This window comes from Polistes dominula, unplaced genomic scaffold, assembly GCF_049000335.1.
Source record: "Polistes dominula isolate Pdom_NZ unplaced genomic scaffold, Pdom_raw_medaka contig_73, whole genome shotgun sequence".
Classification (NCBI taxonomy): Eukaryota; Metazoa; Arthropoda; class Insecta; order Hymenoptera; family Vespidae; genus Polistes; species Polistes dominula.
In genome coordinates, this window is record NW_028300951.1 from 3,952,314 (window position 1) to 3,975,692 (window position 23,379).

Here is a 23,379-nt window from a genome sequence, read left to right on the forward strand (position 1 = left end):
GTCGATACTTAACTTTAATTATTATAGTCTAGACTATAATAGTCTAGTTCTAAACAATATTTACAAATTACATTTCAAGTGTTCCAACATTGAGTGTATTGTGAAGAATGTTGGATATTGAGTGTGAAGTATCTAACACAAAGTGCTAACGTGAAATGAAATTTCTCTGTTTTCATGAACGAGTCAAGTTTCTTACTCTTCGGATGAGTTTTCCCATCGGGTTTGTATCAGTGAATTTCTATTAGAATTTAGCTTCAAACTGCGGTGCGATGAGTAGTAACATACTCAATTTATATTCCGAACGTATAACAAATTATTTATTGAGAGTTCGTTTGTATCTCAACTATGAATCCTTTTAACTAGTTTCTTTTGTTATAGTATACTAGAATTTATAAAAAATTTGTCACATCAAGATTTGAGTCTTTGTAATTAACGTAATTTTGGAAGTTGTTTATAAAACGACAATTGCCTTCGTAAATGATCTGTGAATTAATAAGCTTGATTATCGATTATCAAAATAATAAAGCAAACATTATTCGTTAGATTTTTTCTATAAAACAAGCAAAAGAGACTACTTCGTATTTCTCTTGATCTTGTTTTCTTTCTCTAATTTCTCCTTTCCACTTTGGTTTTGGTAGAAGTAGTCGGCCATTTACCATACATCTTACGACTCAATATGCCTCGACAGTCGTCCGTAGGATAGTATAGCCACCAAAAAGTTTTCAACGGAGACGGAGTTGATGAAGTGGGCGGAGAAACGTTACTCGTACCTAGCTACGCGACAGTTTGCTTATTTAAGCTCGGCTTAAGCAAAGCCTTCGGTCGTCGTCGTCGTCGTAGTCTCGTGTATCTCTCATAGTCTTTCCTCTCTCTCTCTCTCTTTCTCTTTCTCTTTCTCCTTTCTACCACCATCGAGAAACATTGGGAAGGAGCGGGTAAGAGAGAGGAAAAGAGCTTTTCTCGAATATCGTGGTTTACGAATTGAAAGATCGAACTTCCAACGTAAGCACTACACGTTAACTAACTAACTGCTGTTTCTCTCTCTCTCTCTATCTCTATTTCTATCTCTCTCTTTCCCTTATTCCAACAGTTTTTTCTTCTATCTCTCAGCCAAACTTTCAGCAGCAAATTGGCATATACCGTTTCGCCCTACCGATTGTTTCTCTCGTTATTGGCTATCAGAGCGGATCGATGCGGGTCTCTATATATGTAACATAGTGGACTGATACATGCACGATAGTAAATAATGCGAACGATTGCTAGGAATAGAGAGAAGCAACATTTGCAAGATCTCTCTCTCTCTCTCTCTCTCTCTCTCTCTCTTCTGTCTATATATATATAACATATCGATTTGGTATATGAACGATAGTAAATAATGCGTAGGATTGTTACGAATTTAGGAAAGCTATATTTGTAAGATAAAGTTTCATTGAGACAATGATTACCATGAATCTGGTATAAATATGTCTTCAATGGAAACAGAAATAGAATGATACGATAGAAATCTCAATTAAATCAGAATTTTGATAAGCTGAATGATATATTTATTTTTTACTGTTTTATTTTACATCGAAAAGAAAACATGCATGCGTCCAACTTTTGTTCTTTTTTCAGTAGTTAGTATCGTAATCGTTAATGATCTTTTATCGAGTAGATTATAAGGCAGGCAATAATATTTCACAATGTTCGTTTTTCGCGCTCGCTCTCACTTATGACACGATACGGCTACATTATTTCCGCAGTAAATTGTTAGCACGTGATTCTAGAAACAGTATTTGCTACCAAAGAAACATGTATTATATTCTTTATGCTGAGCATTATATCACAATTAATCGCGATTCACCTTTTTACACCATTTTGTGGCAACGTTAATTAAATCTTCGTACTTTGATTGGAAAATTTATTGAAGAATATGACGTTAAATCAAAAAATAAGTTGACTCCAAAAAAATGATAAAATGATGCGACTCCTTTGATAGTATTGGATAGGTGTGAAAAGGTTTTCGTTGAGAGGTGATTTAAATCAGTAAAAGGAAAGACCAAAAAAACACATATTATTATTACATGTAAAATTCGTGAAAATGTTCCTAATTTTAACACGTTCACTTTAAAGTAAGGTTCCATAGTTTGCACGTCATTGCGTTAAGTAATCGCGTTAGTCACGCTTTCGAATTATCTTTCGTTTCACGTATAATTATATGTATATATTAATTGTAGTTGCATTAGTTTTTTCTTTGTAATAAAAATTAGCGTCTTCAGTATTTAGGAGAGAAAACTTGTTGATTAAAAACGATAGTTTAAGTGAAGTGTAAGAGCAAAAAAACGAAATTGTTTGAAAATCTAACGTAAGATATTTTCATTTTTCCAAGAAGTGTAAAAGCGCGCATAACGAGCGGACATTAGTTCTATGCTCCGCATAGAGAGCTATGCGTCCGATAAAAGGAAAATGAAAAGTCGGAAGGGAAGCTATTTCTAGTGGCTTCGTTCGAATGGAATGATATTGACGAAGAGGAGGAGAAAGAGGAGGAGCAGGTGGAGGAAGAGGAGAAGGAAGACGGCGACGACGACGACAAACTTGGTTTAATGCTAGTAACGTGCTTTGAAAAAAGCGATGGTGCACCATAGAAAATACGACCAAAGCGTGCCGCGATCTTCGTTTTAGCTAAGATCTCGAAAATCGAGCCTTTACGTTCTGGACTAATAAACTAACCTGCCCATTCCGCGGTGCCACATCAACCTCTTATCTTCCGCTCAAACTTTCTACGATCTTTAAGAAAACTTCTAAGATTTAAATCATACTTTTCTTTGCTATTCTTTCTTTTTTCCTCATTTCTATTTTTATTCTTTTCAATGGAACAGATGGATCACAAGATATATCAAATTTCGATTTATAACGTTAAAAGTCTTTGATATTTTGTGATTGGTATTTGATATTAGATTTGATATTGGTGATTGGTATTATATTTACTCTATAAATAATTATACTCAGTAGTCATACCAATAAAATGTTTAATTTACAATGTTTACGTTATTGAGAAATCGAATTTCATGTAACATTATTCATTTGATAATTTTAAACGATCACTCCGAGATGTACAAGTTCTAATATTTGTAATTAATTCAATAGAGGAAAACGAAGAAAGAAGTTCGTTTTGTTAAGCTGTTTGCTTTTCTAGCATCAAAAGTGCTGTAACTCAGTTTTCTTCTCTTAAATCACGAGAACGAGAATCTAACAAACGAGATGGGATAAAAATGATCTTGCACGCACGTTTCTATACAATTACGTGATCTTGCTTGTTCTTTCTTTCGTTTAGTTATGATTAAACAATTTCAGTACTTGTTATGTTTTCTACTTAGTTATTTGTTTTATTTCTCCATTTCTCCATCTAGAAGAGATAAAATCAAACGGGATTACGTTTAAGAAGAAATTATTATTTTTAAATTACAACATCGATTTCTTAGATTTGATAGATGCTTTAATATCATTATTTATTAATAATGTCCATTTGTTTCACAGATTACGATCTATCAACTTAATCACCTTGTTCCATTTAAACCGCTAATCAAAATTGTAATAAACTGTATTATAAATCAGCTTCTAAATATTAAATTTCACAGTATTATTTAAACAAATAATAATAATAAAATAAAATTCGAAAATTTACATTTTATAATTTTTTTTTAATAAAAAAACTTTTGATTTAAAAATGATGTAAATAATACTTTTTTGTTCGATGCCTATTCATTTGAATAATTCTAGTGTTGAATAAATAAAGATAATAATAAAAATAATAATGTATAGGTTTTAGATACTGTTCGATGAATACAACTTTACATGAGATTACAAGTATAGTACAAAATTACTCCTTTATTTACTACGAGACTGATAATTATCGAGGTACAAAGGCAAGTCCGTCTATTGTAATTACTGTGACTTTTCGCTGCCCGCTTGATTTTGTATTCCTTTACCAAAGATAAAACTTACTCATTGATCTAAACTCTCTGTAATAGATGTTCCTTTTTACCTTAGTTACTTTAAATTTCAAGAATAGAAGGATATAAACAATTTTATATCCGAAATAAACAATATTTATGGAAATAAAGAACTTTAATTCTTAACTATCTTTAATTTTGCATATAAAATATTATTTTTATTCTTTTCGGTAGAAAATTATTTCGTATTTTGGTAAAATTCTTCACGGTTGTGTCAGAGTTGTGTCATGGCTACATTGATAAAACGGTTTGCGTTTTTCAGTGCATTTTTATAAATATACGTGAATATTTAGAATGTCCTGAATATGTCAGGCTGTCCTTAAAAATAAGAACGACGTTTTTAATGAAAGGATAATTTGAAATAAAATATTCATTCTCTAACAAAAAAAATTAAAAAGAATTTAAAAATATACGTTATTCAGTATTTTGAAAAAAAAATTTATTTTTGTTACTTTAAAGGTACTAACTTTTTCATTTATAGAAATATCCTGTTTCTCTGAAGTTAAAATTTCACTAATGAAATGAAAATAATCTCTCGAAAGAACGATAGGATAGAAAATAAGAACGAAAGATTCAATAAACCATAGAAGATAGTAAAATATACGATGCGTATCCCGAGCGTATCATCGTTTATGTTTGCTCGTTGACTTTCAAACTTGGACGAATCTTCGAAGCGCGATAATGCAAAATGCCTATCCGCTTGTCTAAGCGTTAGTCACGATCATAAAACTATCGCGTAATCACCGAACCGGAATATGTAGAACCGACGTCTATGCACGAAACGTCGATGCTTATCTTCCAAGTGTTGTCGAACGTATCCAAGATTATCGTAAGATTTCACGGTGAAGGTAATTCTGATGGCACGAAACAACGGATGTACGAGTATCTTTTCTATCAAGTTAATGAATAATCGTTATAATGATGCACAAAAAACAGTGAAGAAGAAAGAAGGAAGGATTATTCGAATATCTTCAATCATTAAGTGAACTTTCATTGATTTTATCGTACAATTTTTTCCACTATCGTCAGCATTTTTATCGTTGGTTATTTTTTTATTCAAATGATTTTACATTATAAGGATTTATTTTTTCATTTTCTTCAAAATTTCAGTTTTCAATTTGACGTATGTTTTTTCAACACTTTCTAAGAAAAAAGAACGACAGGGAACAGAAAGTTTTATCGATAAAGTCGAAGAGTTCGTTGATTGAATTGCTATGTTCACCACGGCAAATTACATCTAATGAGTTTGCGTCAAGCAGGTAATTAAAGCGCGTATTTTTTCTCTCTATTTTTAAATCACGGGACGAGTAATTTATTTCGATTTCGATGCGTTTTTTCCATTATTATTCGTAGGCTAATATTAATGATTATTATTATTCGTCTAAGACCGCTGAAAGACAAGTTGAGTATTGTTTCATAGAAAATATCGATGAATCCTTTGTTTTTCCATGATTAAGCAGATAAGGTTGACAAGAATAAGCACGATATCGTAAGATGGAAATACCTTTGGAAGAAACGTGTTACTCATCGTTAAAGATTTGGTATCATCATTGAAAATCTTCAAGAGAAAAGAATCACTAATGAAAAATGATCTCGTGGAAAAATGATTTATACAAGTAACAGGATGCTGACAAAAATTATGTAAATCAATTAGAATTTTTCTTATTATCTTCTTTTTTATTGTAATTTTGATCAAACGTTAATATCTGATTTTTGAAAGCTACGAAATAAATTAAAAAAACGAATAATAAATGAGATGTAATATATTTGTAAACGAATAGTAGAATTGTTTATGTAAAAAGTTATACCTTTTTAAGATGATATCTGTAGATATCTATAACTAAAACGGTGCCCCGGTAATCTTGTTAACGTTATTACTTTTGTGTCCTTAAAAAGGGCTAGTTGAAAAAGATGGAAGAGATAAGAAGCACTTTAGAAATGATTGCTGCACAAATATCCGATATTTTAACCGAGCGTTTCGCTTCCCAAATATAACTTTTTTTATATGGTTAATACTTTAATGCTTTCCTTCTTATTTAGAAGATATTTATATTAAATTCGAGTTGAAAAAATAAATTTTGGTATATATAAACGTTGAAAAAAATCCAATCCTATCGTATTTACCTTTTATGATTAAATGAAATGAAAGCAATAAAGTTTTATATATTTAGATTGTAATTATTGAATACGAAATATAAGTATAGAGAATGGGAAACTTTATTAATTAGCAACGTATTATAAAATAAATGACGTTAAGATAACTTGCATGAAATACTGAGAAGCTTAAATCATATAAGCGTTGTAATACTATTAATATCGATTTCGAAGTGATCCGCGTATCGTTTTTTTTTTCATTTATGTTAATTTTCATCATCTCATTGTTAATGTGAATTTTTGATCTGTGAAGTATACAATAGTAAAATAATTTCCATTTTTTAAATGAAAAAAGTCTTTGCAAATTCGATTAATAACAAATAGTACGACAATTGTTAATAATTGAGTATAATTTTCACTTACTTCTTCGATAGTATTTTATACTTGTAATTGTATGAAATTAATTTTGAAATTGATCTCTGTATTGTTCTATTTTATTTCGTATTGAAAACACGAATATGTTTCGTGGACTATAATTTTTGCATTAATTTGGTATATTTCTTGAATTATATAGTTGAATTAACTTATTACGAATGTTGTCATTATAGTCGTATGTTCCGTTTTCCATTTTTTTTTAATCACAAATCATTGCCGTTTTTTGTAGTTTTCATTTTGTAATATTTTGTGTGTGTATATTCCATATAGCGGTGAACTATACTGTACTGTTATTCCATTTGAAAAATGAAAAATCTTCTTATAGTTTTTTCTGTGAAAAATGTAATAAAGTATGACAGGTATCTTATTATTCTGTTTTCTTATTTAAATGCATCGGTTTTCTGTCATCAAATCTCTTTAATTCCAATTTTTCGTCTTTTTTTTCATTCCAATTCTGTTATTCCATCTTTTCTAGTTTTCTTCTCAATTTTCAATATTTATTTGTCCATTTTTTTCTTCATTTCTTTACATTAATAACTAAACGAACAAAAGGACTCACGTAAATAAAATATATAAAAATGTATTCATTATGCAAAGGAAATGCGAACAATAGTTCAGTTAATTAAAAATTGGAATAGAGTATTGCACGGAAATGATTTTATCGATTCGATAAAAATTATGATGAACATTAAAAAGGAAGCTGGCGAAGCTATTTTGATCCTTTAATTGGCATCTTTCGGCAGCATGCTTTAACTTTTTCTTCAGTGTATTACACGTTAAAAGAGAAACTTTACTTACTACATTGAGATGATAGTAGTAACTTTTTTCAAGTTTCTGCATTTTCGCCATGTGACGCTGTTATCAGTAGACGTTTTCGATAAAAGAACTTTACGATTATAATGGGAAATTAGAAAGATTAACTTAAAAATAATGAGAATAATTTCATAAAATAGTATTCTTGTAAGAATTGAATTTTGATCTTACATTTACTACAATATGAGGCTTCTATTATGCGTAAAACAAAACACGGAAGATGTTAAATTTTGTTTTGATCGTTCAATACATTTTTAAATATATATTTTAAAGTTTTTACAATTTTAAAAAACGTATCATTACGATACAAACGTGTCTACATAAATTATTTTACTTTAAATAATAGTAATATTATTTAATTATATAGGTAATGTTTTTCTAATAATAAACGTTTTTTAGATGATATTTTAATGAATCTTTTACATCATCTCATTACTCAGCACTTTATTTAATACAATAAATTCTATTAAGAATAATATCGTAGTCAACGATTATAACAGTGACAGTAATGAAAGTGACTCAGTTTTTCTTTTTCTTCTTTTATTGCTTTCCCCTTCTTTTAAAAACCTTCCGCATCTTTTTCTTTGTTTCTCCCTTTCTCTTACATTAGTCGTTTTCTCTTTCTTTTACCGTACACCCTCATGTATTTTGACTTAACGCAGGCGCATACAGTAGTAGTAGCAGCACTGCTACTGTTTCTCTCGTTGCCAGACGTATAAGCCAGAATTTATTGAAGACCTTTGCCAGCACGGTACGGCACTCCTGACAACCGGAAAAAAGCCGGAAGTTCCATTGTCGAGCATTGCAACGTTTCCCGCGAAATATGATTTTTGTTCCAACGACTATACGCAACGTGGGTTCGAACAATGCTCACTTGCCACAAGGAACGTGTGATACAAAATTTCAAGGTTTCTTCGAAATTGTTAGAGAGACGAAAAAAGAGAAGAGAGGAAGGGAAATAGAGAGAGAAAGAGAGCGCAAGAGAGAAAGAGAGAGAGAGAGAGAGAAAGAAGAATAAAGAGAACGTTACGCAATGACACTTTTATCTTCACCAACTTTCGAACCTGTCCTTTCATATATTTTCTATAAAACACTGACTAACAAAATATTGAAGATGTGAATTCAAACATTAAAACGAGAAAAGTAGTATAACCCACGAAAAAAATATAAGCATTTCATCTAATACGTCGAATTGCATGCAAATAGAAAATTAGAAATTGTGGTTTCGTTAAAGATTACGGATAACTTTAGAGATAAACCAGTTATAATTTGTTGAATATAACGTATCATTAAATAAATATGTAGAAACATCGCTTATATTTACATATAGTTGCATAAAGAAATCAAATATAGTGTGGGTGACTTCAATTTCATACGATCAAATTTCTCTTTTCTATAATAAATGTTATTTTTTTTATCTTATCTTCTTATCAAGTATTTATATTTACTGATATGTTTCTCTGTAAAATACTGCTTAGAAAGAATATAATTGTAAATAAAATATAGCTTAATAGATAATAGAATATTCCAAATGTGTATCTATTATGATGATGTCCATTGATTTACATACTAAAACATTATAAATCATGATAGAAAATATTTTCCGGATTAGATATGAATTAGAAAGTAGAAAAGCACAAAAAAGAAAGAGAAAATGATACAGATCAACGAGAGAGAGAGAGAGAGAGAGAGAGAGAGAGAAAGAGAAAGAGAAAGAGAAAGAGAAAAAGAAAAAAGAGAAAAAAGAAAGAAAGAGAGAGTGAATACAACGATCTTGAAACGCACATATACGACAGTGATTATCATTCGATTGAACACTGCGAAATACTTTAGAACAGGAGTCGGCAACCTGCGGCTCGCAAGCCACATGCGGCTCTTTAGTTCCATACGCAAATATTATTTATTTTATCAAAAAAAAAAAAGAATTTTTTTAAATCGTACTGAATCGATTAACGAGGATTAGGCACCGATGAATAAATAGATTAGTTTTTTTTATCAAAAAACTTTATCTATGCGAGTACCATTTATGGTTAGCAAGAAAAAATTTTGTGGCTCTTTAAAAACTTTGAAATTTTGTAAATTGTAATTTTTGACTCTTCCGACTCAAAAGGTTGCCGACCAAGGCTGCTCTAGAATGTCGAATCTTAATTATATCGAAATTATCGGATATATCGATTTAACAGGGAACATGTCAAATTCTCGCGAGTAAGCGTGCAAGAGGAGGAATAAAGAGGGACAAGAAATAGAATGATACGATCGTTAACGATAACCGTGATGTAATAATAATAATCATCCTTGTTTAACTGGAAATAGCAATACTAATTTTCGATAATAGCCATTTTCGTAATTATACCGTGTTATGCGTCGTTGATATGCGAAACGCCATGCGCGTAAATTGCAAGCATATAAGGATGCGCGTTAACGTACCTATAAGGATGTACGAGATTCGTTCGTACGTGGTCCAATGCGTGAAACACACACAAATACAGGTACGAACACGCATACATGTACCTATATCTATGTATTTATGTTCTACACCTATGAACATAAATACATAGATATAGGTAGACACTAAATTCATTACTTATAATTACGTGTAATTGCATTCGAATGAGAGATACAAGTGAAAAATGATAGTAAGAAGCCGACATATTTGAGGTAATTGCTACTTATGAAAACATTTTAGACTACTTAAAATGTTGTCCTTGAAATAGATTATGAGCTGTAAAAAAAAAAATAAACAGAAAGAAATATTTGTTTTGTAATCGAATATTCGAAATTTGTACTCAATATTTTCGTTTTCGTTTAAGTAAAATATTTCTCATATCTATGTGTTTGTATGTTAAGACAATGTTTTCGTTTAACAAGGGGTTTGTTTCATCGACAATATCTACTTAAAATAATACTAATGACTTTATTATCCTATATAACAATAATAAGTTTGTTAATGAGCCTATTAACTAACATTTGCTTCCGCGTAAATTATTATAATTACATAAACAGAATATTTTTAAAGGACAAATAAAATAAAAATAACGAAAACTTTGAAAAAAATTCTTTAAATTTGCATAAAATTAAATAATAGAATATTAATGTAAGATTAATCGCTATGATCCATCGTCATTATTTAATTTAAAGCCTTTGCCGGGGTATTAAACAACGAAGTGGGAGACGAATATAAAGTGGCGTTCTGTGGTGAGAGGTTCTACAGTTAACGTCTAGTGCGTTTACCGTTCTTAGCTTGAATCGATTTATAGTCCACGCGATATTAACAAGTGTCACGAGTTAGTTGTCTTTAATATCGTGTGACATTTCACCTTGGTATTATTTCCCGATTAAAGATCTGTGTAAGTGTCGTTCATTTAAATTAATTTCTCGTATGAATAGAAAATCAATAGTGAAAGTCATATTACAAAGGAATGAATTTTAATCTTATCGTAGAATAAAAACACATTTTTGTTATTAAGTTTATTTTAATTTATGATTAAATCATCAAAGAAAACAATTTCATTTTTCAATTATATTCTTATCAACGTACATATTTATTTTGTTTTGTTAATTGATTTTCCAATGTCATTGTCTTATTCTAAGTAAAGAACAAATTTTCAATTATCTCATAAAAACTTCGATTTATCATCGTGATTGTCGATATATCTTTTCCTGGTTTTCTTATAAATTACGTTTTGATTGCTGTTAATACTTATTTTTAACAAATACTGCGTACTCTTTTAATCAAATAGTATTCGAATATAATTAAATTGTTTATAAAATAATAGATTTGTATGATAGATAATATTATCAGATAACTGCAAAAATGGAATAATAATACAGTTTGATAAGGTCGTACAATTTTATTTGGATTCAATGAGTTTTAATTTTCTATATCTGATACAATATTAAATTTATACGTATTACTTCACCTTTTTTTAAATTTTTTTTAAGCCGATAGATGATCCTGCAATTTATCTTATCTAAATTTAATTAAATTAGTGATACGGTAATTTGATTAACGTTCGGATGTTATTGCTTATTTTTGATACTTAAGCAACACATTTCGATTGTTATTTTAGTTTGATGTGTTGTTATATCTAACGAATAATTCATATAATATTTTGTCTATAAACCAGGTTGAAATATAATAATAGCAAGAGAAAGATTGTCTATGGGAATAATGTAGATTATATAAAATAAAAGAACTTATACGTTTAGGATTGCCATTCATTTGTATATACTATTTCAATGTTTTTGTAATAATCATAAGTTAAAAATTTGGTATTATTTTGTTAGTTCGCTCATGAAAAGATAAGATATTCGGATGCAGTGTGAAAAGATCGTGTTTTATGAGAAAATCTTTGGTTTCGCATTATTCTGGTTGAGTTGCATTTTATATGGCCATGACTTGGATTGTCAGTCACGGATATGGACATTAGAAAGAAGTAAAAAACGAAAGATTGCACGAAACCCAAATACCGAAATATCCACCTGTCGATTTATTTAGAACATACCCTGCAAATGACTACCTCTTTATATAGAACGTCGATGCTCTTCTTCTTTTGCAACAAAATTGTAAAGTTTAAAGTCCAATCCTTGTTTTGTCAGGTGGTAACGCTATAGTAATGATTTTAAATAAAAGTCATTTTTCTATCAATAGGATATAGGAAATAAAATAAAAATAAAAAAAAAAATTAGAATATACTTATATGTTGTCACTTATTTATATGTTGTAATACATTATTTGATTTTCTATTTGTAGCATGTCATACAACCTATCGATAACAGTAGAATGCTCGGAGCCATTCCTCGGGCCGACTCTCGGCCAAAGTTGTCCGGGATCTCAATTTTTGATGTTTATGACGCTCGTGGATACATTCATACGTGCCAAACAAGATATTTCGTTTCTTTGCGAGAGGGTCAGACCAATTGATTCACCTGAATATTTCTACGACTTTATTGTTGTCGGAGGTGAGTATGCGTTACGTATATTAAATATAGAGACAAAAAATACTGTGATGAAGTGTATTTCGTTCTACCTCTTACTAAAGTTGATAAAAAGTTCTTGATTGAGGCCGTTTACCCAGTTATGCCGATATTTATGGTAGAATTGATGAAATATAATTCCGTTCCTACTTGTGTATGAGTTTTTTTCCCTTTTTTGTCTTTCATCAACGATATACTTCCGTTACAATCTAATACGTTTGTGTGTTCCTTTTTAAGTTTTTCTTTCTCTTTTATTAAATTATGTTACTGTTATTTTACTGTTACTGTTATACAATTATGTTACTGTTACAAAACAAATAAATATTATACAGGAATAAATTTACACAATTTATTATTAATTATAATTGACGCGGTAGAATTGACAACTTGAATTTATCATTAAAGAACATTAATTTTTTTTTTTCAAATAATGTAGGAATTATTGATTAATTGTTACTTTTCATAATAAGCAAAAAATTGAAATGATTTTATACAAGGCAGGATCGAAAGGTACAAGCAATATTTAATCCTAGATTGCCGGATGTTGGATATATCTATTTTGCCTAAAATGAGTCAATTTGATTCCAACATCAAAATTGAAGTTCTTATTCAAAAATGTAAATTTTATTTTAAAGAAACTTTATGCAAAACAACTTTCATATGCATATTCTGTTTTTAAAATACATTTTCTACGTTTTTTTTTTTTTATTACATCTATCACCTTTATTCCGTTATCACCATTTATCACAAGACGCCCTTACTTCTATTTTTTTTTTTCATGATACATAAACTTGATAATTCAACCGATTTTCGATTTTTTATAATAGCCAGAGGCATGAAAGTATTTTCAGCTTTATAATCATAATGTTTAGTACGTGTAAAATGACCAATTTTAAAAAATGACCCAATTCGACTCACATTCTTCAACATAAATATATAATATAAAGATTTTTGTAACTGATGAGTGAGAAGCGAAAGGATTTAGTATTTGTATACTTTTAAAAATTCTATTAAAAACCAACATACGTTTTTAAAAATATTACTTAAGTTTTTCTAAATGTATAGTAGTAAAGTAGACTCACTCCGGCAATCTAATGTTAAGAAAAAAAGTAACCTAATAAAAAATGTGTCCGTGAACAGTACACTCGAAATAGAACGTTGTTCCAATCTTTTAAATTGCTATCATTTTTACGACACTTCGAGAGGACAAAATGTTCATTTGCAACGGTTTGTAGCATGAAGGACGTTTATATCAACAGTCTATCGAAATATAAACGATCTCTCTTTTAAATCGACTTTAAAACGATTTCAAATCCCATTTTTTGCATAAAAAAATAACTAAAATTAGCATATTTTATGGAAAATTATTAGAGTTTCGCAAAATACAGGTACTAATTCGATCTATATACGACCTTCATCGTCATTATCGCGCTACTGATGAAGCGAAAAATATAGAAATATAAAATAAAATAAAATTACAATTGTAATGTAAAACCAGTACATAAGTCAATGCTAGAAAATCTATGGGATTCAAGCAGTCGCTTCTTCTTTAAGTTGATGATTATATTTAATTTTCTTCACTTCCTATTTTGATTTTTATTATCCAATAACGTAGGGAACGAACATATGCGATTTAAGTTTAACGTTCTATGTTAATCTAAACTATCGTGAGACCATCTTGCAAATATGAATAAAAAATGCAATAAGGGGCGAATGGAGAGAAAGAGATAAAGAGAGAGAGGGGGGGGGGAAGAGAGAGAGAGAGACAAAGACAAAGAACGAACGCAGCTTGTGGAAGATGTTATCGACCGACCTTAATTATCACCATCGTTCGTCCGTCAGATTGTTATCGTTTCTAAATTACGAACGCATAGATCGTCTTACTTTTCTTTTCTCTAGAATTACCAGTATTCGTAAAACTCGCCAAATCGGTAGGTGTAATCAACTCGAACTATATAAGAAAAATAATCAAAATACGAAAGTGGTTTCGTGAAATCGTATACTTTATTAGTGATTACGGATATATGTTCTAATTGGAGGAGAAAGTAAAAGACGCGATATATTTGATAAGCAATTAAGATCAATCGTCCGAGAAACTAGCGAAGCTACTACAATTTTTTTTTCCTCTCATACCAATGTTAAGTTTCCTTTTATAATAGTCACTGAATACGTTTTAGGAAGAATCCTCTTGCATTTCTTGATTCTTCGCTCAAATGAATTTAATCGTACTTTCCACGAATGATACCAAACTATTCATCCATTTATCTCTTTGATTTAAATATAATTTAATAATAATTTTGTTCTTATTAAAAAACAATTTCAGATAATGTTCTTTTACAAATTTTTACAATTACGGGAAAAGTTTAATATTTAAGAATAAAATACGAGAAAATTTGTAAAATACGAGAAAAAGTGAAATAAGCAAAATAAAAGAGAAGGTAATAAACAAAGAATAGAATTAATGACTTCGATAAAGATATTTCTGAACGATTACCAGTCATCTATAAATGTCCTCAACGTTATATGTGTTGGTTGATTTAACAATATTTCCAATCTAAAATATGTCTCTTCCTCTTTCATATTTAATCTTCCCCCTTCCGGTATATTTTTATCATGCTTAGAGAATCAAACGGAATTATGTCGAATGGAGCTGCATCAGAGTTAGCGATAGCACGATTATTATTATGGCCTAGTGTCGAAATATTGTGTTTATTAACCGGAACTTAACAATAGCTTTCCTTCTTTATTTTTCTTTTTATTTAATTCCCATTTCGTATTTCACTTTTCATTCCATTTCCTTCTCTTTCTCTTTTTGTCTCTCGATTTGTGTTTAGACACGATATTAATATATACTGATATTTATTCAGTAGAACGGGATTATTATTAGGTCGTTAATTTCTGGCTCTTTGTTATCAAAACGGGATCCCTCCGCTCTCCCTCTTCTCTTCTCTTCTCTCCTCATTTCTCACCTTTCTACCAATCCTCCTGTACTCTGAATCGCCCCTGTTCGATCGAACAGAATGGTCAGGCCTGTATAAGCTGCGTGCCATGATAGGGCGACGCGATGCCACGTTCCATTATTGGCTCGTGCACTGCTGGTCGACAGATATAAATTCTCGAAGGTAGCAAAACGCGCACGATGCGCTGGTAGACGTGCCATTGGGTCTAACATAGAAGGTTGGCTGAGGGAAACGGGATTGGAAGGGACACTTTGCATAAACTAGGATATCGACTGGTGGATCCGTTCGATCGCGTGGGAAGTCAAAGAGGAAGGAAGATAGCTGTTGCTAGTACATAATTTAAACAACCCACCGAATTTTACATACTCTCTGCAATTTACATTTTAACTTGGATTAAACGAAAGAAAAGAAAGAGAGATAAACGTTAATGCGTTCAATCCGTACTTGATAACCAATAGAGTTTTCATAGATAGTCAAATATTTGTGAAATATTCACTTTTCATTGTAGACTTTACGTATATTCCATTCGATTCGTGAATTAATGAGAAATGCTACGAAGAAATGTACATACATTACCACGAATTATAAATATATGTGTTTCTGTTATAGGAAAATAATATATACTTGCTATTTCTTAATATCGAAATTATTCAATAGACAGTTTCGATCGCATAATATCACGTGTCAGGTTATTAGAAAAGGTAATGATTCTTATTTTCCGACGTATCTTTGATCCGTTATATTATAATTTCCTTTCGCATTTTCTCAAGTCTTGCAAGGACACGCAAGAAGCGGAGAACCTTGACCAAGGATCGGAATCATTAATATGAATACATACATAAACAACCACAACTGCAAACAATGTATTATATTGATCGGACATAGTCGACATAAGAATTGAAATAATCGTTTTCTCGTATAAACATTCTTCACACAAAACCTTAAAATCCATTTTAAGAAAAAAAAAAAATATATTTCCAATCGATCGATAATTAACACGTAAAGGTGTGTAAAAACAAGTTGGATGAAAAATCATCAAGTGTGATCGACATGAAGATCAAAGATAGTAAAGGTAAAAGAAAAAAAAAACAAGAACAAAATCGGAGGATGCATGTATTCGCGTGCACGCAGGAACGTTTATGTCGGACGACGCAGTAGAATGTCGAGTAGTAGCTTACAGCAAGTGTACATAACCATCAGCTCATTCGGTTCGTACTTTGGTTATGCAAGTCTCCTGTTTTTGCCGGCACGGCACGAACCGTTTTCACCTAGTGGTCTTGTGCTTCCTCGACTTGGCTTCACATACATTCGTATTAAACACCGATTGTGAACAGTGCCAAAGAAAAAGAGAGAAAGAGAGAGAAAGATAGAGAGTTTTCAGAGGAAGAAGAAATGTCGAGCAAGAGAAAGAAAACGAGAGCGTGCGTCCAGCCTTATCGCCTTAAGAATTAAGAATTTGCTAGCGTGGAACGATGGACGGACGTTTCGGTTCGTATCTCACGTACACGATCTACGATCTTTCATTTGAAAAGAACGTACACGTGCGTGAAGAAATAAGAAGAAAAATAAAAAGAAAAAGGAGAAGAAAAACTAATTTTCCTACGATTAAAATATCATTCGTATCAATTCAACACTTTTTGTCTAAATACATTATTCAATACTCCTGAATTCTACGACTAATTAAACGAATTGTCCTGTCGTCGAAGTTAAACTATGCACTATTTATCTGCAATAATAAATACTCGGTTCTAATTATTGAAAACTGCTATATTTAGAATGCGCATAATATGTTTCACAATCAAAGAAGGAACATAAAATAGATAAAAAATAATTAAAAGTTGTTTTAAATAGGAATTACATTATTTGAAAATATTTAAACAATGGGCGATACAAATGTTTGTTTAAATATCATTTTTTGATATATTTAAATACATTTAAATACATTTAAATAAAATTAACTTCTATTTAGTTCACATTTCGATAACCGTCCAGTAGCCTCGTATAATTCATTCCGATTCAATGATATTGCGAAAAACCCATAATCCTTATAAGAAAAACATTAGAGATAGATTGATTTGGCATGATAAAGATAAAAAAGTAATGATTAACTACATTTCCCTTTTAGTCCCTTAAAGAAAGAGAAAGCGGGAAAGTTGTTGAAACTAACAAGGCCAATAACAACGATTCTCTTCTTTCGAGTGATTTTTCTATTGTCGTATAATAAACGAAGGCCAATTGGACCAATATTATATATCTATTTCTTTCTCTCCTATTTCAATCGATTATGTCTTCTAACATAAGACACTTTAGATCAGACACATGGAGAAAAAAACGATCGCAAGTAGGTGGAACGATAGAGACGCGTTTCATTTTCCGCACTATTACGTCCGAAAGCGAAACGAAGTCGAGCACCGACTTCGATCGGTTCGACAGAAACTAAAAGTAACGTAAAAGTATAATGACGGTAACTAGTGTAAGTTTCCCTTTCAGGTTCTTACTACATCTCTTTCTCTATTTTTCTCTCTTTCTATTTATGTCTGTGTTGGCCTGTCTGTCTTTCACTCGCTCTCCCTTTCTCTTTCTCTCTCCCTCTCACTCTCTACCCACTTTTTATATCTCAATATGTGCCGTACTCAGTCGGCCTCGAAAAGACATCAGGGTCAGTTGAACGACTAATTACTACATACAACTTCTATGTGCACGCAAACGTGTCCGCGGACAGGTGGACATGAGTAGATAATCCTTCTTTTCTTGCTCGTAATGTTATGAAGAGAAAGAATCAAGGGAAAAGAAATATAACTAATTCTTCTATTAAGAGAGGATAAATGTATGGGTTTGTCGGTGAGAGAGTGCTTTATTTGCTTACGATAACGTCCACATTTTCGTATAAATTATGCGTTGGTAACGCTCCTAACGGTTCATTAGTCCAATGGAAACTAGGACGTCGCTGATAACCAGAAAGGCTAATTTACAAATCTCGAAAATATTAGACAATCGTTTCGATTTCTGGATGGAACTGGGGAGTTCAACGACTGGTTTGCTGAGCGTAAATTAACATTTCGTTTTGAAGGTGCGCACAAAGGTGCGATAGCATGCGACGCACGGTTAATCGTAGAGGATTCAACACTCTGAAAACGAACCTCTGCTTGGCCTTTCCTTTCTGTCCGTATAATTATCTTCTCTTAGTCGGAAACTAAGGGGAAAGGAGGAGAAGAGAGACATAGACAAAGTGAGATAGAACCTGAATATTCGGATAGAGGTTCCTTTGATGTATTCGTCACTAGTTATTTCAATTTATCTTTGTCCGAATAAACCGTTCTGTGTATTGTTTCTAAATTATTTAAAATTCGGAATACAAGCCTAGTAAACGTACATAGGAATTAAATAACGTTTGGATATGTATATCCACGCACTTGATATAGTAGCTGCGGTATTACTATAGTTGATAGTTAATCATGGTCAAGGTCTTAAAGGTTCACTTTCCAATACACTCTTAACATTTTTTTTGCAATCGAGCAACTCGATATCGCTAATTACGTTTATACGCGCGCGCATTAAATTATCATTGTATAACTTTTACCGCGAAGGTATGCAAGAATGAACGCGTCAATTCTGATAATATTCGCAATGTTGATAAATATACGTCAATAGACGAGAAATACATAACGTTTATAAAAGAATGAAAAGATATTTATTATTCGATACATTATATTTTGTTTTATAATATTTGTCTTTAATACTTTATATTTAAGTAAATAATATTAATGGACTTTATTAAACATTCTGACATTATTTATTGATCAATCAAATATGATTGTTATATACGCGAATTTAGGTACAATGTTCTATATTGTATTTTATGTGCCTTTGTGAGAGCAAAAATACTAGTTTCTTTGTTCGCAAAGTGCAATGGCTTAAAAAATACTTTTCAAGAAGTAAATCGACTGAATTTCTAATTATTTTTTCTATTAGGTGGATCGGCTGGTGCCGTAGTGGCTTCTAGATTGAGCGACATACCCGAGTGGAAAGTTTTACTTCTCGAAGCAGGTCCTGATGAGCCACCAGGCGCTGACGTTCCCAGTATGGTAGCGATGTTTCTCGGTAAGTTTCACCAGGAAATCTTAATTAACTCGGTAACGTGACTAGATATTTAGAAGTGAAAGGCTGCATATTTATAAAGTACTTTTGATAACAACAGAAAAAATTACAATCCATATGTAAACCACAATACCACAATATGTAAATATTGAAACATATCAATTGAGGGGAATGTATATTTCTGCGAGTCTGGTCGACAAGTTTCTTCACATTACTTGCATATGCTCGTTTGTTTTAATTTGAAATTAATTAATAATTATTTATTTCTATTGGTAGGTAGCGAAATTGATTGGCAATATAGAACTTCAAACGAGAAAAACGCTTGTTTATCAAGTGGTGGGTCATGCAGTTGGCCACGTGGTAAAAATTTAGGTGGAACTTCGGTGCATAACGGTATGATGTATACCCGTGGACAACCCAAGGATTATGATAATTGGGCCGCCCTTGGAAATAGTGGATGGTCTTGGCAAGAGGTACCTATGCATATTAACAAATAATATTTATGTTAACCGTAAAACATTTTTGATCGATTTACGAGGAAGCATAACATTTAATTAATTAAAAAGTAATTTAAGACAATTAATGTTATTTTAATTAGATTGGAAAGATAACTAATTTATTTAATGATTCTTTCAGTATATGAGAGAAATGAAATCATGTTTTTTTTCGAACAATAATTGGATATCATTTTGTGTAGCTTACTTTTCGATAAAAAATAAAGAAACAATACAATAAAATCTTAAATAAAAAATATAATACAATTTAATCTTGAAGTAATATTTGAAAGTACGTCTAAGAATTTTGGATTAAAGAAACGAACCAAGAAAATCTTGAGATCAACGGAAAGCATAAACGTTAAATTGTCCGAGACTTATTTATATTTTTTACATAACTATTTTTATAAGTTCATAAAGAAAGAACAACAAAGAACATTAAAGTAGAGCGAACTATGAGTATTTAAAATTAAAATAAAGAAGCGTTTCATAATCGACAACGTTGAAGGGAAGCGTGTGAGAATAATCCACGTAACAATGATCCTCTTATGCTTAACTCACTCATGATACACTTTCTCATATTTTCATCAGGTGTTGCCATACTTCATGTGCTCGGAAAATAACACGGAAATTGATCGAGTTGGTAATGAATACCATTCTTCCGGTGGTCTATGGACTATCGAAAGATTCCCCTGGAAACCTGAAATTACTCGCGATATTTTGAATGCAGCCAGAGAGAGAGGATATCCAATTACGGAAGATCATAATGGAGCTGAATACATGGGTTTCACGGTAGCTCAGATGGCTAGTAAGGATGGAGTTAGAGTAAGCAGCGCTTCAGCTTTTTTACGTCCTATGCGCAATCGACGTAATCTTCACATTGCCCTAAACGCTACTGCCACCAAAATCATCGTTGAAAATTACAAGGCTGTCGGAGTTCAATATTTTCAAGTAAAAATTGATTGTTTTTATCGATGGCTATTATTTAAATAATTACTTCGATAAAAATTTATCTGTCTTTCAGAATGGGGAATTCCGCATTGCACGAGCTTCTCGTGAAATTATTGTCTCTGGAGGAGCAGTAAATTCTCCTCAATTATTATTGTTATCTGGAATTGGTCCGAAAGAACATTTACAAGCCGTCAATGTCTCCCTCGTTAAAGATTTACCAGGAGTCGGACACAACTTACAGAATCACGTGTCGTATACTCTTTCTTGGACTATTAATCAACCAAACGTATTTGATTTAAATTGGGCCTCTCTCCTAGAATATGTTGCTTTCCATAAAGGACCAATGTCTTCGACCGGAATGTCCCAAATTACAGGATTTGTATCATCGAGTTATACTGCTCCGGATGAACCTGATCTTCAGTTTTATTTTGGTGGATATCAAGCCGCTTGCTCAATTACTGGTGAGATAGGAGCACTTATGGACAATCAAGGCCGTAGTATTAGTATATCTCCGACAAATATTCATCCACGTAGTCGAGGTAATCTTTATACTTCAATTTGATATTTTATTAAATAATTATTTATATTGTAAACATGAAAAAATGGTGATTAATTTTAAATCGATTGACTCGTTTCATTTTTACCATATTGTATTCATATATTTTCAGGAATTCTTCGATTAGCTAATAATAATCCATTTGAAAAGCCGCTTATTTGGGGAAACTATTTAAGCGATCCGATCGATGCCGCTGTTTTGGTTGAAGGCATACAAATCGCATTATCTTTCGCTAATACGTCTGCAATGGCAAAATATAATATGAGTCTCAGTAATACACCATTATCTGCGTGTTCTCAACATAAATTTCTCAGTAATGAGTATTGGAATTGTGCGATACATCAGGATACAGGTCCTGAAAATCATCAAGCAGGATCTTGCAAGATGGGACCACCGACCGATCCAATGGCTGTAGTGGATTCTCGACTTAGAGTTTATGGTATCAAAAATCTACGAGTAGCCGATACATCAATAATGCCACAGGTGAATAATTACACATATTAGGAAATTAAAATTGTATCAATTATTTCTAGGTTATTTTTCGAAAATGAATCTAACTTATTATTATTATCACATTATTTGAAGGTCACTTCCGGTAACACTGGTGCTCCAGCAGTTATGATCGGAGAGAGAGCGGCAGCGTTCATTAAATCCGACTGGGGTGCTGGCGCAACACAATGGTACGGGAAAGCTACAACCTTTAGGAAAAACTTCCAATGGAAAGGCCATTAGTCATCAGCAATTTACAATGTTTCCTAGTTCTCATTCGACGATCGACAGTTCACTGGAATTCTTGCTATGGGGGATCAAATACATCGACTGGGACCAGGCTATTTGGTAGTAGCAATCTCGCATTCCTGGCTCGACTTCTAGTCCATGAAACATCGACTTTCTCAAAGCTATGTGACGTAGATGCGCCAATGCGAGGCGACGAAAAAGACGAAACGGATCCAGCGGGATGCCCGCAGCGAACTGCCGTGAAACCATCTTCTTTTCTTTCTTCCTTTCTTATGGCTACGTAGATACTACCTAATATATATCCCAGTGAATCGGTATAAATGAAACACTAACACAATCAAACGAAAAGATACCACAACGATGTCTCTTATCTCTAAAAAAACTGACAAGAAATTTATAAAACTAATTCTTTTGCGTTTGGTTCTATCCGTATGCAACTACTAACACAACAAGAACTCGTTGAAAAATTAATTTTTTGTTGTTTTATGACATATTTCGACAACGGGGCCTTCAAACTTATTATCTTGATTAATGATTCGTTCAAAAAAAGCCGCTCCTATTTATTTACTGATTAATTATTTTCAAAGAACCAATAGACACACGACGAAATATACGTTCGTTATAATTTTTATTTGCAAAGAAGCGTAATTATCTTTATTTTTTTTTTTTTAATTCTTTGTGTAATCTCATCCACTAAATTGTCACTTAAGCAGATTATATTTGCTTAGTCTACACTATATAATATCAGAAGCGAATTTAACAAGATAATTTACACACTAATATCAACGTAGCGGAAGTCTGACATTTCTTGGCGATTGCCATTATCAGAACCAAAGATTTCGGGAACTAAGGAAATAATAATGTAAAAATAAGTATGTAAAATAAAAAAAAATTATTAGACGGAAAAAAAATATTGATTATCGGGAAGTTGAGTGTTAAAGTGTAGATAATCGAAAAAGAATGTAAATAAAAGTGTAATGATGCTATATTGGAATTATGCATCGATCCTTGCAATATAATGATTTTTTGCCTGATAATTAATGCTTTTGTTATTGAAACCTTTGAGGCTTCATTAATTATTTACATTTCAAAATTTTATGACTTGTGTGCAAACTTAACTAATTCTTGTGTTTATTGAAATATATGACACCAATTATGATCAATGGAATTTTAAAACAACCAGAATTCATTAGCAAATATCATATATGTAAGTGATTTAAAACGCGGAAAGTCCCTTGTGTTAGGTGCTTCAGAGAAACGGCACCAAAAGT

At 31.6% G+C, this 23,379-nt stretch overlaps 2 protein-coding genes across 4 annotated transcripts in view; one reads left to right on the forward strand and one right to left on the reverse strand.

Annotated features, from left to right (window-relative positions):
- LOC107063901 (glucose dehydrogenase [FAD, quinone]) overlaps positions 1–23,145 on the forward strand; it is a 45,467-nt gene extending 22,322 nt beyond the window's left edge. Inside the window, exons 1-9 of one of the 2 annotated variants that reach the window (XM_015316053.2) lie at positions 10,161–10,681; positions 12,088–12,296; positions 19,244–19,372; positions 19,646–19,842; positions 20,455–20,814; positions 20,888–21,353; positions 21,483–21,853; positions 21,956–22,050; positions 22,130–23,145. In XM_015316053.2, coding sequence (XP_015171539.1) covers positions 12,089–12,296; positions 19,244–19,372; positions 19,646–19,842; positions 20,455–20,814; positions 20,888–21,353; positions 21,483–21,853; positions 21,956–22,050; positions 22,130–22,211 — 1,908 coding nt within the window. In that variant the 5' untranslated portion in view covers positions 10,161–10,681; position 12,088 and the 3' untranslated portion in view covers positions 22,212–23,145. Of the gene's footprint in view, positions 1–10,160; positions 10,682–12,087; positions 12,297–19,243; positions 19,373–19,645; positions 19,843–20,454; positions 20,815–20,887; positions 21,354–21,482; positions 21,854–21,955; positions 22,051–22,129 lie in introns of those variants that run through there. The other variant, XM_089172262.1, reaches the window with a different exon arrangement.
- Positions 1–23,379, reverse strand: part of LOC107063900 (kin of IRRE-like protein 1) — a 304,919-nt gene that overhangs the window by 216,375 nt on the left and 65,165 nt on the right. The gene's annotated exons all lie outside the window — the stretch shown is intronic.